We start from the raw sequence: 17,644 nt of genomic DNA on the forward strand, positions 1-17,644 counted from the left end.
TGGCCACAGCCTAGTATTACCCTGCACAGACACTAATTCATGTATTGCTGGGCTGGCGATCAAAAGTTCAGAACGGGGCAAACAACATAACACAATGTCACCACCAAGGATATCAGGCTAACATAATATTAGACTAAGCCAACCTAAGTGTTTAAGATTGCAATGTTTTTATTGGCACAGGAAATAGATAATATTGAACACCTGGGAAAATACAGAAAGTAGAGAGAATTCAGCAAGATCTGAACACGTTCGAAAGGTGAACAAGATGCAATTCAGCTAGGATAAATACAGAGTTCTACATCTGGGTAAGAAAAACGAGAAGCACACAGATTGGATATACACCTCTGGGTACCAGTGTACGTGAACAAGATCTTGGGGTACAGGTGGACCATGAGCTAAATATGAACAGTCCGTTTGATGCAGCAACAGAAAGCCTACTCTGGTCTTGTGGTGTATCAACAAAAGGATAACATCCAAATCGCAAGATGTCATAGTTCCACTGTATGCTGCAATGGTCAGGATGCACCTGGGCAGTTCTGGAGGCCTCACTTCAAAAAGGATGAGGACAGAATGGAGTGGGTACAGCAGAGAGCAACAATGATGGTGAGGGGGCTGGAGAACAAGACCTATTAGGAAAGGGGACTTGGGAATGTTTAGTTTGGAGAAGAGAAGGTGGAAGGGGGTGGGGGCCACAATTGCTATTGTTAAGAATTTGAAAGGCTGTCAGAGGATCGCAGGGAGATGTTTCTGCTGGCAGCAGAAGATAGGACTTGCAAAAATAAGTTTAAATTGCAGGTGGTAAGATACTAGTTGGATATTAGGATTTTTTAAAAGAGTAATTCAGCTGTTCTCCCTCCCCCACTGGCAGTGTTCAAGCAGCAGTTGGATAACACTTGTCAGGGAACTTTTAGGCCAGTGGTGGCAAACCTATGGCACGGGTGCCAGAGGTGGCACTCAGAGCCCTCTCTGTGGGTACGCGCAAACAGAGTGCCCCCACACACATCTAGGCTGGCCTGGGCCGCTGGGATTGATTATTAGCATTAAACCTAACACCTAGTTTTGGGGAAGCAGCGTAGGTAACCCTGTTAAACCCCACTGATTTTCATGCGAAGAGCTGAAGCGTGATCCTTTACCTGGGAGTAAGCTCAGTTGCTGGCAATGGGGCTTGCTTCTGAGTAAACCCTCCTAGGGTTGTGATTCACCCATTTGAAGCACTGCACGGTTGCTTCAAAGCAAAGCCACCGACTACCACCAAGCTTACTCCCGAGTAACGCACACCTTGGAGCCAACCGTTTTTTTCTAAACTAAAACCTCAGTTTTCAGGTTAAATTGCCGTGTTGGCACTTTGCGATAAATAAGTGGGTTTTGGGTTGCAGTTTGGGCACTCGGTCTCGAAAAGGTTCGCCATCACTGGTTTAGGCTGATCCTGCGTGGAGCAGGGGGTTGGACTAGAGGGCCTGTATGGCCCCGTCCAGAGATATGATTTTATGACCTCCTGTTCTAATCTCTTTGTAAAAAAAAAAGCCTTCAAAACAGTTGTTTCACATATCATCACAATGTTTATTTCCCATAAGGAGACAAACAAAGGGTGTCCAAATGTGTTGTGGCATTAGCTTCTGTGATGATGCGCATACCACAATAAAAGTGTTTTTCATAAGTCTGGTTGCCATTTCAGACTGTGGCCTATAGCCTATGTAGTCACTGGTCACCCTGGGTACATTGCTGTGCCAATAGAATGTGCCTTTGGAGGTGTAGCTCTCCTAAAAAGCATTAACCTACCGGAAATCAAAGGCTTACTGGTGTCTTGGTCTTCTGTTTCGTTTCCACAATGCCAAACATCCGGAGAGAAAGAAAGCTGGAAATTGTGGAGAGAACCCAGAATGTATATATCAAAACTCTTGTGGCAGTCATTCTGCAGAAAATCAGGCAAGATACATAATACAGCTTCCACTGAGCAAATCAATTTCATTCCTCAGTGCCTTGGAATAATGTATTCCCTGCTTACCTGATAAGAATCCAAGGGACAGCAAAGAGGTTGGGGAAAAGTAGGTTTCTTATACTTTGACAGCAGGTGGCAATGTTGTACAAACAAAATCTGCAAGGAAGATGTGAATTCAGCTCACCGTTTCAGAAGCCACTAGTGATAATCAGAACAAGAAGCAAAATCCACGTAATATCTTTTATTAGAGCCAGATACAATGACACACAATGTTTTGCAAGCTTTGGAGCTCATCAGAACTCTTAATCAGGCTAGATGTTACAAAAATTTAAAAAGGAGGTGGGGGAGGGGCAGGTTTTTCAGATCAAGACCTTATTGTCTTGCCTCAAGTATTAAACGCTGCTGGACTCACAATTGAATTGCTGTAGGTGTTAGATTGCAGCAATTGCATTGCAGGAAGAAGCAAAGGTAATCTCATTTGAAACAAGAGACCAGGCAGATCCAAATGTTGCTCAAAAATGTGCCATGCATGCAGTGCACTCACAGCTCGGTGTGCATTTTTCTGCTTCTCTATGGCCATTGTAGGGGGAGTGGGGACACCACTTGACTCAGGTACTGGTTTTTCCTGCCTAAAAGATATTTTTTAAATCTATTATTTATTTATTTCATATATGTCATGCCTTTCTTCCCAATGGGAACCCAGAGCGGCAGCACTCTCCTCTCCTCCATTTTTTCCTCACAACAGCCCTGTAGCTTGGCTTGCCAATCTCCAGGTGGTGGCTGGAGATCTTCACTGTTACAACTGATGATATGTGACAGAGATCAGTTCACCTGGAGAAAATGGCCACTTTGGAAGGGGGAGCCTACGACATCATACTCCTTTGAGGTCCCTGCCCTCCCCAAATCCCCCCCTTCAGGCTTGTGCCCCCAAATCCCCAGGTATTTCCCGACCCGGAGCACAGCCTCTTCAAACACGAGGTGGATTTGACAGGATCATTTCCCGAGGTATAGCCAGGAATGGACTGCTAGATGTTAACTATCAGCAATTTTAAGTTTATATATTTTCAGTTACGCCAACGGGCTTTTTTACACTGGCTCTGTTAATCTCTTGCTCTGAATTTTGTCATAGTTCGGCTCCTAATTCTAAAAAGCCACAAAGGCCTGATGCAAGCAATTTGGGCTGGCAATAGGGTTAGTGAAGTTTCTTTGGGTCATGAGAAAATCACCGATTCTCCATTCATTTCTTGGGACCCCTGCAGCTAATCCAGCAGACAAGAAAAACTGACAGTGACCTTTAGAATTCTTGGGGTCAGGAAGTCATAACATGGCAAAAGAACCCTTACTGAACCAGCAGCTGGTGTTGCTATCCTGCAAAATCTCTCTGCCATTGAAATGGGGAAGTGAGGACAGGAAGAAGGCCTGTTTCTGAGCATGTGGAGTGAAATTGTGTAAATCTTTCTCCAGAACATGTTCTTCCAGGCTTAACATTCTTCCTGGGTACGTCGGGATTATCATCCATAAAGGCGCAGTAGGGATTGAGATGATTTGCAATCAACATTTAACACACAAACCTGAGGATGGGAAGCAATAAACAATGGTGATATGGAATATAGTCAAAGCGCGTAACCATTGTATCGTTCTGCCTCTCTAATATAACTAAATAGGCTGCATTAAAGAATGTATCAATTATTATCAGTTTATCAATTATTAAAGTCCTGAGTCCAATTGTTACAATGGATCCTAAGATGATTGGGAGAAAGGCAGGCATATTAAATGAATTAATGGCATATAAATACATACGCTGAATAAATAAAAGTGGAGAAGCAGTTCTACTTGTACATAAGATGTTTGCCATCTCTCGTTATATTATTACACATAACAGCCAACTAATGCCTACCTAACAGACAAAGTTTTCATTCCTTTTCTACTGGAGAAGTGTTTTGTGAGGTATAGACCTGAAATGAGTACTTGCAAATATTTGGCATTGGTCAAACAATTAAGATGTTGCCACTTAAACTTAGAATGTGAAATATGAACTTGTAAACAGTTGTCTTTAAAAAAAATAGAGTGCTTTGTGTAACAATTTGGGTAAACCTTGTGTTTTATGTGATTGTTTTATATTTGGTAAGCACAAAATACATGAACAAATACTGTCAGAGACTAATGCTGTTGCACATTAATCTAACACAATCAATAGTTAATGCCAGTTATCAAACATTGTCGAATACGAAATACCATACCATCTGTCAAAGATGAGCATCAATGCCAGTGAACATTGGAATGAGTTATTAAAAAGAAAATGCACACTTTTGGGGGGGGGGGGGCAAATATTCATATGTTCCAGACATATCTAGTGAATACTAGGCACTGAAATTTGCAAAGGAAAACATTTCCAGCAAGTTTAATTTAGCTGTAGGCTGGTAGTATCAGGTTGGGAACCTCCAACCACCTGGAAGTTGCTTACTGTACATGCCCCAGAGGGATGGATGTATCTCACCTGCCGTGTTGTCTCAATGGAATTTACTGTCTCCCTTACAAAATGTTTCACTGTGGCAAGTGTGGATAACAAGGGGATTTGAAAACTACTTATGAAGAAGGCTGTTGTCTGTGTGGAGGGACGAGGGGAGGAGGGGGAGCAGCATTTAATCCTTTCCTTAATAAAAACAACCCGCCGCAGTATTTAATCGTATAAAAAAAAAACACCTCTTAGCAAAGTTGAGTGCCTCCCTTCCTGCGCCTCAGCTCGAGGAGTGCATTGCCATTCACATTAGCTCATAGCATTTCTTAATCCATGATAAATGTTGGGAAAGATGGAGCTACGTGTGGTGGAAATCCAACCAGACCACATAAAAGGGAATTAATGAAACAGACTCAATCCTATTAGTTCCAGCCTGTATAGCTTTGAGGTAGAGACGGAGGGAAAGAAGGGAGGGGTGGAAGAGAAAGGGGGGGAAAAATTTGTCATTACTCAGGGCTAGAAGGGCAGTGTGGTCTGGTACATAAGGCACTGGATCTGGACCCGTCTCTGACACAGAGCTAGTGAGTGGCCTTTGGCAAGTCATTTATCCTCTGTTTCCTCACGGATCCGCACTAATTTGCAGCACACCCAGACAGGAATGCCTCATGTTCCCAGCTTCATGCTATAGCAGAGTGAATTTCAAACACCCTGTCTTCATGGAATCCATCAAACAGTGATCTGTCAGCCAAGGAATCCCACCCCATCAGACCTGGAATCCTTGCATACTGCAGGTCATTTTTAGGTACATTATCAAAAGGTTCACTCATGTTCAAAGAAAGTACAAGGCACAATATTCCTGGGATTGGATGACCTAAAAATGCAAAGAAGGAAACTGCATGACTGAATGTCCCTTCATGTCATCAATTCCTGCCTGTCGAAATCTAATTTATTAGAAATTATTATCCCTGTTGGGCTAGGTTTTTTATGTGTGGGGAATTCTTTTTAAAACATGCAAACTATCTACATACCTTCTCAATGAAGACAATTCAGCCTTGCTTAGATGATGTACTAAAGTGATATACCTACCATGTTTCCCTCCAGTGAGACCCCTGAAGAGTCTGGGACTGGCAGAGTGAAAGTAAATTGATCCTGCCAACATTGGCACCATTTTCTCTTCTCTAGTCAATAGCATGGGCCTTTTTTTTGAGCTTTTAAAATGGGTAATTAACATAGCACCATAACAATATATGTTAGGAAAAAGTAGTTTTCAGAAATTCCGAAAGGAGTAGAATTAATGTGTGTTATGGGGGAACAGAGTCACGGTGGCAAACTCCACCCTCAGCTTACCATGGCCTGTTCATAGAGCTTATGTGCACATAGTTATAACCTTAAAAATGTTTCTGATTATTCAGAGAGGGCTGAATGTGCATAGGCTTTATACTAGCATTGCAATGAATGTGCTGTCCAATACGGTCTCCTCTGACTCTCCGGGGACTCTGGCAAAGAAAGGTTTAGATCCTGGGGACATCCAATGAAACTGATGTGCAGTAGATTCAGGACAATTTCAAGAAAACCTTTTGTTCATCCAACAAGGAATTTTAACTTACAGAACTCACTGCCATAGGATGTAATGGTGGATACCAGTTTAGTTGCTTTTAAAAGTGCACTCGAAACAGCCATGGAGGACAGTTCCATCCATGACTTTTAGCCATGATGACTAAATAGAACTTCCATGTTAAGTAACAGTAAAACCAGGAATGCTGGTCCTGTGGAGCAATGGCAGCAGGAGGTCTTGGCCTCCATAACCTGCTTACAGGTATTCTAAGGCTATCTGTTTGACTGACTGATGTGTGGAACAGGATGCTGAACTAGGTAAACCAGACCCTGGGGGTGGCTTCATATGTTTCACATCACGTAGTGGCGTAGGAGGTTAAGAGCTCGTGTATCTAATCTGGAGGAACCGGGTTTGATTCCCAGCTCTGCTGCCTGAGCTGTGGAGGCTTATCTGGGGAATTCAGATTAGCCTGTACACTCCCACACACGCCAGCTGGGTGACCTTGGGCTAGTCACAGCTTCTCGGAGCTCTCTCAGCCCCACCCACCTCACAGGGTGTTTGTTGTGAGGGGGGAAGGGCAAGGAGATTGTAAGCCCCTTTGAGTCTCCTGCAGGAGAGAAAGGGGGGATATAAATCCAAACTCCTCCTCCTCCTCCTCCTCCTCCTCCTCTTCTTCTTCTCCTACCTGGTCCTTTTAACTGGAGATGCTGAGGACTAAACCTGGGACGTTCCGCACACAAAACAAGTTCTCTGCCACTGATCCAGAGACCTTCTCAAAGGGACTACAAACACATTTTCTCTTCTAACAACTCCGCCAGCAAGCAGCCTTCCTTTGGGTTGCACAGCATCCCTGTTCAAGCAGAGGAAATTGCACGCGACTTGGACGGAGGTTGGCACCTGTGTCATTTGCAAGCTTTGCTATGCTGCTGGATCCTTTGGGATGTTTTCCTGTGGTCCACCACCCTTGCCAAAGGAGCTGCTGCAGAGGCAGGCCTGGGGCTGTTCCGTGCTGCTCCTTTCACTGAATTCACTGAAAAAGCAACCTGTCTCCCCTTGGATTCGCCTCCCTGCTCAGTCGTCCCCCCCCCCCGCCCGCCCGCCCGCCCGCCCCAATCGTTCCACACAGAGTGGGAAAATAACTAGAACAAAGCAGGACTGGATCAGTATTAGGCTGGGGATTCTGAGCAGCCCCTCTTTTGTTCCCTGCCAGCTGGGAATGGATCACAAAGCGCAGCCCCTTCCCCAGTAGCCTGGGCCACCCCCATTGAGCTGCAGTCAAGCAGAAGCCCACTCCGGCCTCTCACCATGGCTCTTTTCTTCTCCCACCCCCTTTTAAAAAAAACACACAGCCCAACAAAACCTGCTCCCGGGGCCTGCTCTGTTCCTTGACGTGTCCTGCTTTTATTGGGCAGGCCGGCAAATGAGATGTACTTGCCGCTTTAACTAACTCCAGGAAACATCCATAGACTCTATCTTTCTTTTCAAAGGGTTAGGCTTGGCAGCCAAGAGGTTGATAGAGCTGGAGAGGGAGCAGAGGAAGGAGGGGGCAACGCATGAGGGAATGGTAAAGCGGTTGCTATAGGGATGATGTGCCGGCTGCCAAGAGGGTGGGGGTCCTCTAGGCCCACAGAAAGCCATGAGCTCCCCAACATTGCTCACCTGCAGGGAGAAGGTGGGGGGTGGGCAGAGGGACATTGTTTCTCTTTCTTTCTTTCTCTCTTTTTTTAACAGACCTTGATGTGCTCCACTTCCCACTTTGTTTGGCTTAGAAGCTTCTCAGAATGCCAACCAGACCCGACAAAGGGTCTCCAGGGCTGAGGGAAAATGGCCTCTCCTCAGGAGGTGTTTAAAAAGCTCTGTCCTCCTGTAGGGCTGATTAGGGACCAATTTAAAGGTCACTTTTCCTGTAAAAGGCCCACGCTGCTTGCAGTTGTGTGGAGAACTACCTGCCTGCTAGGCCGGAGTGTGTCTCTGCAGCCCCCACTGGGCTGGGTTCACAGGTGACACGAAAGGGAAGGCATGCAACAACAGGGCACCGCTCCATAGCGGGATAACAGAATGACCGAAAAGACTATCGGGAAAACAGCCTTGATAGGTCATGTTGGCAATTTGGTCCATTCTGCACCGCCCAGAAGAGATGTCCTGAGGACTTGAAATGAGAAGGTCCTCAGCACTGGGAAGGCACTCCGCACTGCCTTTTTCCTTTTCATTTCTGCCGAAGATGTCTTTGTGGCACAAATAAGACATCTGGGGGATGTCTTGAAAAGAGTCAACTTCTTAATTTCACTCCGCACACCCAAAATAAGACATCTTAACGATTTTTTAAAAAGCCACCTTTCATTTGTTTTTCTGGACATCAGCGGAGGTAAGAGGCTTTTTCCCACCCAACTACATAGTTTGGAGACCAGTTGTAATTTTGGGAGATTTCCATGCCGTGGTGGTTGGCAACCCGAGCTCAGGCATTAACATATAACTTAACATAAACAATGCAAAAAATGGATTTTAAAAGTAAAAGGCAAGGCGGCAAAACCAAGTTGATACATGCAAAATAAATTGTGCTCTAGACCACAATCAACTCCCCTTTATAAAACCATTCTGCTGACCTGTTCCATTATATCATGGTGCCATTATTTCCTTGATAAAAATATCCTCCTGGTTCTTTATCTGTCTGTCAATCTGTCCTCTGTCTTCTCTTTGCAAGTCAGAGATTCAGGTTTTTTTCCCCATCCTCCTTGTACCAACACCTGCTAAAACCTTCAGATTTAGGCAAGCCATTTTCCTTATCCAAACCCCACTTGAAGCTTCCAAATATACTTCAGGAAACCCATGGTCAAGAACTGGTCATTTGATTTTCTACTTTGCCGTCTCAGGCCTCAGTTTCATTCATTCATTCATTCATTCATTCATTCATTCATTCATTCATTCATTCATTCATTCATTCATTCATTGCTGTCTTCATGGTAAAATGTAGCAATGGCTGTAAAGATAGTTTGTCCGTTCAGTTACCACACCAAATTGTGGCACAAACAATGGCTTCTAATTCTGGTTTGTTGGTTCAGACATCTTGCCAAATTATAACTAAGCTCCCTCAATTATGCAGTAGATTTCAAACAGATAAAAGGAAGAATTACCCTGCATAATTAACTTGTGGACCTCACTGTTACGGGGTGGTAGTGGTGGCCACAAGCTTAAATGGTTTTAGAAGGGGATTAGATAATAGTGGAGAGATTCTTGGGGGTAACAATAGTTGAGAACTTTAGCCTCTGTGCTTTGGCTCAAGGGTTTGGGCAATGGGCTGCCCGTTTTGGGAAATGGACCTGAACAAGATGGCTTTTTAGTCTGATCCAAAAGGACATCTTATTTTCTTACGCCCTGTTAAAGAAAAGCTCTTTTATCAATGGCTGTGGAGGGCTTGCAAGTCAAAACTGCTGGGAAAATGCCTTTGTTGAATTTCCACCTTCTGGGAAAAGTAAAGGGCTTTAGCAGGTGAGGATGGGGAAAAAAATCCCTGAGCCTCCAGTTTTGCAAGAAGAAAATAAATCCAAAGACCAGCTCTGCAGTAAAATGGAGACCAAAGAAATGTAAATGCTTTTGTCAGTAGAATGGAAGCAGTAAAACTCTCACAAAGACTGTAAATCCTTCAGGGGACTGACCCTCTTTGCAACAGAAAATGGCTGCATTGTGTGTTATGAAGGGAGGCCCCAGATCTGCTGAAGGAACAGAGCTCCTGCGTGTTTCAGGAAACTGCAAGACAGAGCAGTAATGAAGTCTATCACAGATCTGAAAACGCTGCCTCAAACACAGGATGCCTTTTCTGCTTGCAAGAAGGCAGTTCTGACCTGTGTCCTTCTGGACAGGCATGGTATTTGTCCAGTCCGGCCTTTCAGACAAACAGCTATTTTATGATCACTGAAACGCTCCCCCCACCCCCCGCCTCAGATTCCAAAATCATGGGAATCTAGTCATTTCCATGGTTTGAATAATATATTTTTCCCGCACAAGTATCTGCCCAGGTACACCAGGGGGCATTCATTGAAAATGCTGGGGTGAAGAATTAGGACTAAAAAAGGAAACACTTCTTCACGCAACGTGTGATTGGTGTTTGGAATATGCTGCCACAGGAGGTGGTTATGGCCACTAACCTGGATAGCTTTAAAAAGGGCTTGGACATATTTATGGAGGAGAAGTCGATCTATGGCTACCAATCTTGATCCTCCTTGATCTCAGATTGCAAATGCCTTAGCAGACCAGGTGCTCAGGAGCAGCAGCAGCAGAAGGCCATTGCTTTCACATCCTGCATGTGAGCTCCCAAAGGCACCTGGTGGGCCACTGCGAGTAGCAGAATGCTGGACTAGATGGACTCTGGTCTGATCCAGCAGGCTAGTTCTTATGTTCTTATGTTCTTACACAAGAGGAAGAAAATAATATTGGTATGGTCACACATGAATTATGAGGAAGGAGAGATGAAGGCCTTTATTGAAATCCAGGCACCTCAAGATCACTTGAGGCATCCCCCCCTCCAGTTTCATTGCCACCTCTCACACACCTGCCTCCCTAGCACTTGCCCAGTCCACTGAGATGTTTTTAGAGGAGATAATCCTTCTTTGCTCTTTGATACCCCAGCTTCTTTAAAAACAGAACAGCAAGCTGTGCATGCTTCCTTTAAATTATGTGGAGTTACTTCATGACAGTTCAGTCACCGTTTGGATTGCGCTGTTAAAATCTTGTGTGAACTAGAAGGAATCTTGGGAGACTTTAGGAACTATTTACAAGGGTGGTTATCAATCCCTTCACAGTGGCTCAAGATCTTATGGTATTACAACTGATCCCCAGGGATTTCAATGGGGTATAATGCCACAAAGCCCACTTTCCAAAGTGGCCATTTTCTTTAGGTGAACTGATCTGTCTCACCTGGAAACCAGTTGTGATAGCAAGATATCACCAGTCACCACCTGGAGGTTGGCAGCCATGTTTTGACCCCAGTTTCCACTCACTAATCAGTTGAGCATTGGCAGGCAGGGCTGTGGTTGTCTAGAGGTCTCCCAGCGTAAACTAGCAAATGAGAATGCCAGGAATAGGCTGCTTACTCAGGTGCACACAGCAGAGATGTGTGTGCTCAAAACAACATTCATTTATTTGCAAGAAGATACAGGTTTGGGGGGCAATTGGTTTCAGGAGATCTTTGGTAGCATTGCTTTCAGGCTGAAGTCAGTTGCTGTTATTTTTAAATCAAAGAACATAGGAGGAGATCTTATGTCATTTGTCTTTGGGATCTCCCTCATGTGTTATTTCGAATTTTTAAAAATATCTTGGTTATATGTGTTGGAAGAAAGGGACCTTGACACTGTTTCCTGCCTCATCCTGCAGAGGGGTTTTTACTAGATAGTGACTAGATAGGGACCGAGGAATTGTCACCTTAACTCTATCATTCTGATCTTTGATCTTAGACTGATACTCTCAGGGACTTCCGCCTTCCTTCCGCCGCCTTCTCAGAACTCTCCATCTTACTTTCACCATGCCTAGGGAGAGGATGTGTCTCCTACGCATCCGTCTCCATCCAGCTAGAATAGAATAGTTAGTGAACCTATCTCTCCACCTTTCTATCCAGAATGGAGTTCACTAATAAATGCTCTTTTTATTAGATTAGAAGCTACAAATGACTCTGACTTTCTTTTGTGTCTGAATTTCTCTCTACCAAGCTCAGCCACGCGTGTGTGCCCAGGTAAGCTTCCCTGTGTTCAGCCCCTGTGCCACTCTGCTACTTTTGCAAAGGGAAACACACACACACCAGGTGTTGTTTCTCCCAACAATATGATTGTACCCATTTATTAATTGGATCCAGATTAATTTTTCCAATGACAGAGAGGAACATTCTTGCCTCTCTCCTCCCATTGTGATTAACATTGCTGACTTGGTGGAGTGGTCTGGTGTTCTCCTACAGTTTCAGCTGAAATTCAGATTACAGAAATCAGTTCCCCAAAGGAAATGGTGGCCTAGAGGATGGAATCTAAGGCATCACATGCCCGATGAGTTATTGGCCCTCCCTTGGCTCAGCTCTCAAACCTCCAGGAATTTCCTAAACCAGAGATGGTATCAGTAATTGCAGTCATTTATTTCCATGAAATACTGCTTTGGGGGAATTGACCTAGAAGGGTCTGCAGTAAAAAGAGGAAATTAGCAAAAATTGCCCATTTAGTCCAGATCGAACCCTATGTTTTCCCCAGGATTTTTCCAGATAGTTTTGTAAAGAAACAACTTCTTAGTTAACCACAGTGGTTCTTAATGTTCTGTCTGCTTTCCCACAAGACTGTTGCTGCAGCATCTTGATAGCCAGTGTGGTGTAGTGGTTAAGAGCAGGTGGATTCTAATCTGGAGAACTGGGTTTGATTCCCCACTCCTCCACCTGAGTGGCAGACTCCTATCTGGTGAACGAGATTTGTTTCTGCACTCCTACATTCCTGCTGGGTGACCCTGGGCTAGTCACAGTTCTTCAGCTCTCTCTCAGCCCCACCTACCTCACAAAGTGTCGGTTGTGGGGAGGGGAAGGGAAAGGAGCTTGTAAGCCACCTTGGGTCTCCTTGCAGGAGAGAAAGGTGGGGTATAAATCCAAACTCTTCTTCTTCTTCTTCTTGAAATGGCCTAGCAACAGGTCAGAATTCCTCAGATGAATTGCAGTATGTAGGTGAGGACCACTATGATGCAATGTTTGGGTTAGTACTTTGACCATCGTGACCAGAAGAACCACAGGAGAAATGGCTGGTTCTAGCTTTCTAAGAGCTCCGAAGGAATATCCCCAACCCTGTTCCTTGAAAAACATAATTAAGCTGGCTGAGTGTATATATGTTGGTAGTTGGGGTGGGGGTGAAAGAAAGACCTCATTTAATTGGGAGATGCAAAACTGGGAGGGCAGGGAGGCGTGGGGAACCGCACAGCTAAAAAGGGGGTAAGAATGATAGATGGCTTGTGTCTTCGTGAGCTAAATGGGAACAAATTTCTTTGGGCTAATTATGTTTGTTAAATGTGTTTGAGTCAATAAAAAGTCTCAGAAAACAAGTAAAAAGCGGAAGGGGGCAAGAGCGATCTAGATGCTGTGAGGGCAACAATGGAGACATACGGATTTTCTGCAGCGAAATGATAAAATAATTGGCCGTCAGCGCAATAAATGTAATTGTGGCCATTTAAAGTGCATTGTGTCTTTGTGACAAATGAAAATGTTTCGGGCCCCCTTCAAGGCGCACAGTTTCCCGACCAGGTTGACAAAGGGGGAGCCGACAAGCGGTTAAATCTATCAGGAGATGGTCAATTTTGTTTGAAAACAGTCCCTTTTTCTTTCCAGCCCGCAAAGCAGGGAGCGTTCTTTTATGTAGTCAATCTCCCTCGCCGGGATGGCTGGATGGAACTCAACTCCTTGACTGCTCCCCAAGGGAAAGTGGGGGCATTTCGCAAGAGGGGAGTGAGGGGTTTTTTTAAAAAAAAGAAGGCAGAAAGGATAGAGGAGGAGGGTTAAAATGAGAAATGTCTGCCTTTCAAGAAGGGAAGCCACAAAGAACGTTTCCCTTTTCTTCATTGATCATTTAATTTAGTTCTTCACAATATTGGTGGTGGTGGGGGGGTAGAAGAGAGATCCTGGTGCAGATGAGCCCCCCCTTCTGATGTCGCAGATGGTGCACAGAAAGCAGACCGCTCTCAGCATGGGGCCTAGATGCTTTCCTCCCCCATTGTTCCCCAAGTTTAAAAAGAAGGGTAGAAAATACAAAAGCAGTTGGAAAACATGCTTAATAACAAATTCCAAATAATTTCCCAAACAGAGGGCCTGAGCTAAGCAGAAGAGAGAGCCGTGCTGGCAGAGAGAAAAGGAGGGGTGGGGGCAAAACCTGCCCCCAAGGCTCCTTGGGCATTTGGACAAGATTTCCTTTGGATTCCTTGAACGCTACTGGAGGGAAGTTAGTGTTTTCTGAGCCAGCGTCTCCCCCGTGGAGTTTGCTCTCTCCATAGGATGCTGCTCGGGGTTCTCTTGCTGACTTTTGTGTCCCTCCTGTGGGTGTCGGGGTCTCAGAGATGTCAATGCCACTGCACCTGTCTGGCCGAGCAAGCGAGGAGGGGGCCACAGGTGCTGAGCAGGCAGACCCGGCAGCTCCGGCACTACCACCAACCTAGGCAAAGGCACAGGCTAAGAGGTAAGCACCCTTTTTACCAAATTATGTTGGGTCCCGAGACTCCAAAACTGGCCACTGAGGGGTGTAATGTCACACGTACTCACACCTGTTGGAGTCTGTGTGGGCATTTTCAGCTTTAAAGATAGAATTTGGGATTATGATTTTAGAGTATCCTAGGAAATGTGCTAGTGAGAGGGGAAAGAGAGACATCCTAAACTTTTTACATCCATCCGTCCATTTACGGTAGCTGGAAATGAAACTGTACAGAAAGAGAATGATGCACCTTTGTCATGTTAGACTGTGAAAGAAGCTGTGAAAGAATATTTATTTTTCATCAGATGACGTGGAAAGTAGAATGTAAAGGAAATGCACAAGGAAAGAGTAACCAAGGATGACCAGAGAAGCAAAAGATCATTTGGTCACACCAAATTTAACTTTATATGTTGGTGGCTTCCCTGCATTTTTCAAGACAGTCTCTGCCCCAAAGATGCTACAATTTAAGGAAGAAGTATAGGAAAGAAGTGTGGAAGTCATGTTGGCCTCAGGCAGGCAGCTTAGGAGCACTGTGGGGTTGTGACAAGATTGAAGGATGCGGATCTGGGGGAGCCAAGTTCGAATCCCTTCTCTGCCTCAGATGCTTAGACCAGTTGCATGTTTATAGTCTAGGCAACCTCATAGAGCTGTTGTATTGAAGATAAAATGAAGGATGAGAAAATGATGTGAGCTGCTTTGTCCCCACTGGAGATGAAAAGCTGAATATAAATATCTAAATAAACAGAGAACTGGAAGTCAGACTGGGCACCAGTCACCAGGAAATGATTCAGTGGGGAAGTACCCCTCTTGTGCCACTCCTATGTATTTCTAAGTGGGTTTGTGAAGATGGGTCAGTGTCTGTTATCCACATAAAGCTTGCAGATAGTTGAGTGTGGACTCCTTCATGGCTGAAAATGCCTGTGCAGCTGTTTTATCTTTGCAGGCAACAGAGCAGATATGAATGCTGCAAAGATTAGTGCTCTCCCCACAATATAATTTCCCTTAAAGCCAAGTTTTCGGTTTCCAGACACCAAAATAATGACCAGTATCTACAGAACAGGAAAGGAAAGGTGTCATCATCGTGATATGCAGAACAAAAAGAAGGAGGCTGTGTGGAATGGATTTATTTTTGTCCCTGCCCCGTCCTCCCCTCCCTTCGCATTCACTATTCACTAACACATTTCCTAGAGGTCACAGCTCTGCTTTGAAAGTCAATGAACAGACAGTTGCGTCTCTTTATTCTTCCCTCCCTTTGGTTTGGATGTTGAGGCTGAACCTTCAAATGCTCCGAATTTTTTTTGGGGGGGTGTTATTTATTCCCATCTTGTAACTCCCTGAGCGCCATGATTGGAAAAATGAGATTTAGTATCTTCTGTCCCTGCAAATAGCTCTGATTCCCAACCACTGATCTGGGCATGACAGCTGGAATGAATTACATGACTTTTTAATGAATGTCTGTAGGAAAGGAAGGGGTTGGATACAGTTTCAAGGGAATTCCTCAGGAGAAGGTGATAGTCAACAGCAGAATGGCCCTTAAAAGAGGGAGTTGGACAGATCCATGGAGCAGAGTCAGTGGCTATTAGCCAAGGTAACTAAATGGAGCCTTAATGTTCAGAAGCAGTGTAGAGGCTGGGACCTTTAGCTGGCCACTGTGGGAAACAGGATATTTGAGTAGAGAACCCCTTGGTCTAATCTAGTAGTGCAGCTCTTATGTCCTTGTGCAGTCTGACTTAGGGATCAGGGTAGGTGGAAATTACTCTTTCCAAGGTGGAAATTATGTCTGTCTGTCTATCTGCCTCTGTCTATTTGCCCTTTTTAGTGTTTTTGGTGCTTCTCACACAGAAGGTACCTGAATTCAGAAGGCCAGCTACTGATCTCGGATGATACAAACTGTCCTCTATTTTAACATTGGCCAGTCACAGATCACAGCCACAGAGTATTAAGGCATTACTATCCATCCACATGTAAGGGAAAACTGCACAATGCATAGTCCTCTCAATATGAAAAGCGACCGTTTTGTATAAAGAGGGCTACACATGTATTTTATTGCAAGTTATCATTTTCCCATCCAGGACCACAGCTGGTATGAGGCCATTTGGAGCACTTATCTGTCCCAGGTTAGAAGTTTCTGAAAAATGGACATTTGTGTGTGTGTTGCCTTACAGGTTCTCTTAAAGCAAGTTGTTTTAGATTTGGAAGTTTTAAAAAATCTTTCTTGAACTACTATGCAGATACTTAAAAGAGGTAACTTAGAGCCAACCTAGACAGGATAGTGTCCATGAGTTGGGTCCATGGATGCCACTGCCATTTAAAAAAATGTTGCGAGGGCAAGATCGGGCCCACAGCGCAGTGGATGAGACATTCTCGTTTCCCCTCCCCCATGCCTTCTCAACACAATTGAGCCTTTGTAGCATTTTTAAATTGCCTCATTAGACTTTGAAATGGTGGCGATGTCTGCAGGTCAGACGTATGGACACTGTCAGAACTAGTTTGGCCCTCTGTAATGTAAAGAAGCTATTTAATAAACGTGTTGAGTAGAAGAACCTTCTATTAACATTGTTGTTCTGGATCAACTTAGCACTCGTAGATGCTAAAGTACAGCTCACTTGAGAGCAGGTAGAAATTGGGGGGAACGGTGCTGCTTGATTTATGACTAGATGGACTGTATCCAACAGAGGCCACACTACAGTTACTTGAAACACAAACGCGCTGTCAAGAAGTTTGTATGCGCCTGGCTTTAAGGTGCAGTTATTTCCCCTGTGTTTAATTTGTACTCTGTGACTTATATTGATCAGAAACGTCAGCTTATCAAAGAAATAAATGCTTCGTGTGTACTGCACAAGTAAAAGGCAAAGTGAATAAGGCATTTACCTTGGATCCTACCTGTCAGAATGCTTGCAATTCTTCAAAATATGCAGAATGTAAGGAAACATGTAGGTTTAATGGGGGCAGGGCATTTGTCAGAATTTTAATAGTGTGGCACAAAGAAATTAACCCCTGGTACAAAATATTTTCAGAATTTCAAAATTCAACCTCTCCGAGCAAAAGTGAAGGCCAGATTTGATGTACTGTAAGAGAGCTGTGATTAGGATCTCATACATTTAAAATCAATTATTTATTTACTCATCCATTCAGTTCATGTATAGGTTACCCACTTTAGAAGAAGATAAGGTAGAAAAGAAATGTGAAGAACCCTCCATTAATGAAATTGCAAACAAAGTCTCTGCTTTACAATCTGGGCAGTGGGCAGAGCTGAGATGGAAAAGGAAGATCTGGCATAATTGTTTTATTCTTGTTAATCATCACGTTTTGCTGAAGGCGCTCCTTTGCTACATCATGATTTCAAGAGCAAAAGTCTAGCGTGCCAGCTTGCTGTGTGTTGTGAATATCGAATTGCGGCCTTTGTGAAACACAGGCTGGGATGGAAAGAGACTTGAGGGAATTCATGTGACTTCCCACAAAAGGATCTGATGGTCTTACCATTGACTTCTGCTGAACTTGGC

The 17,644-nt window shown here is 44.3% G+C and overlaps 2 protein-coding genes across 2 annotated transcripts in view; both read left to right on the forward strand.

Moving 5' to 3' along the window:
• Window positions 1-6,354, forward strand: part of HEPACAM (hepatic and glial cell adhesion molecule) — a 32,991-nt gene extending 26,637 nt beyond the window's left edge. Inside the window, exon 8 of the transcript XR_007245944.1 lies at window positions 6,316-6,354. The gene's annotated coding sequence lies outside the window, so the exon portion shown is untranslated. The remainder of the gene's footprint in view (window positions 1-6,315) is intronic.
• Window positions 6,355-13,747: 7,393 nt separating this feature from the next.
• Window positions 13,748-17,644, forward strand: part of ROBO4 (roundabout guidance receptor 4) — a 72,702-nt gene continuing 68,805 nt past the window's right edge. The window contains exon 1 of the mRNA XM_048513388.1: window positions 13,748-14,129. Coding sequence (XP_048369345.1) covers window positions 13,949-14,129 — 181 coding nt within the window. The 5' untranslated portion in view covers window positions 13,748-13,948. The remainder of the gene's footprint in view (window positions 14,130-17,644) is intronic.

Source organism: Sphaerodactylus townsendi, linkage group LG12 (assembly GCF_021028975.2).
Source record: "Sphaerodactylus townsendi isolate TG3544 linkage group LG12, MPM_Stown_v2.3, whole genome shotgun sequence".
NCBI lineage: Eukaryota > Metazoa > Chordata > Lepidosauria > Squamata > Sphaerodactylidae > Sphaerodactylus > Sphaerodactylus townsendi.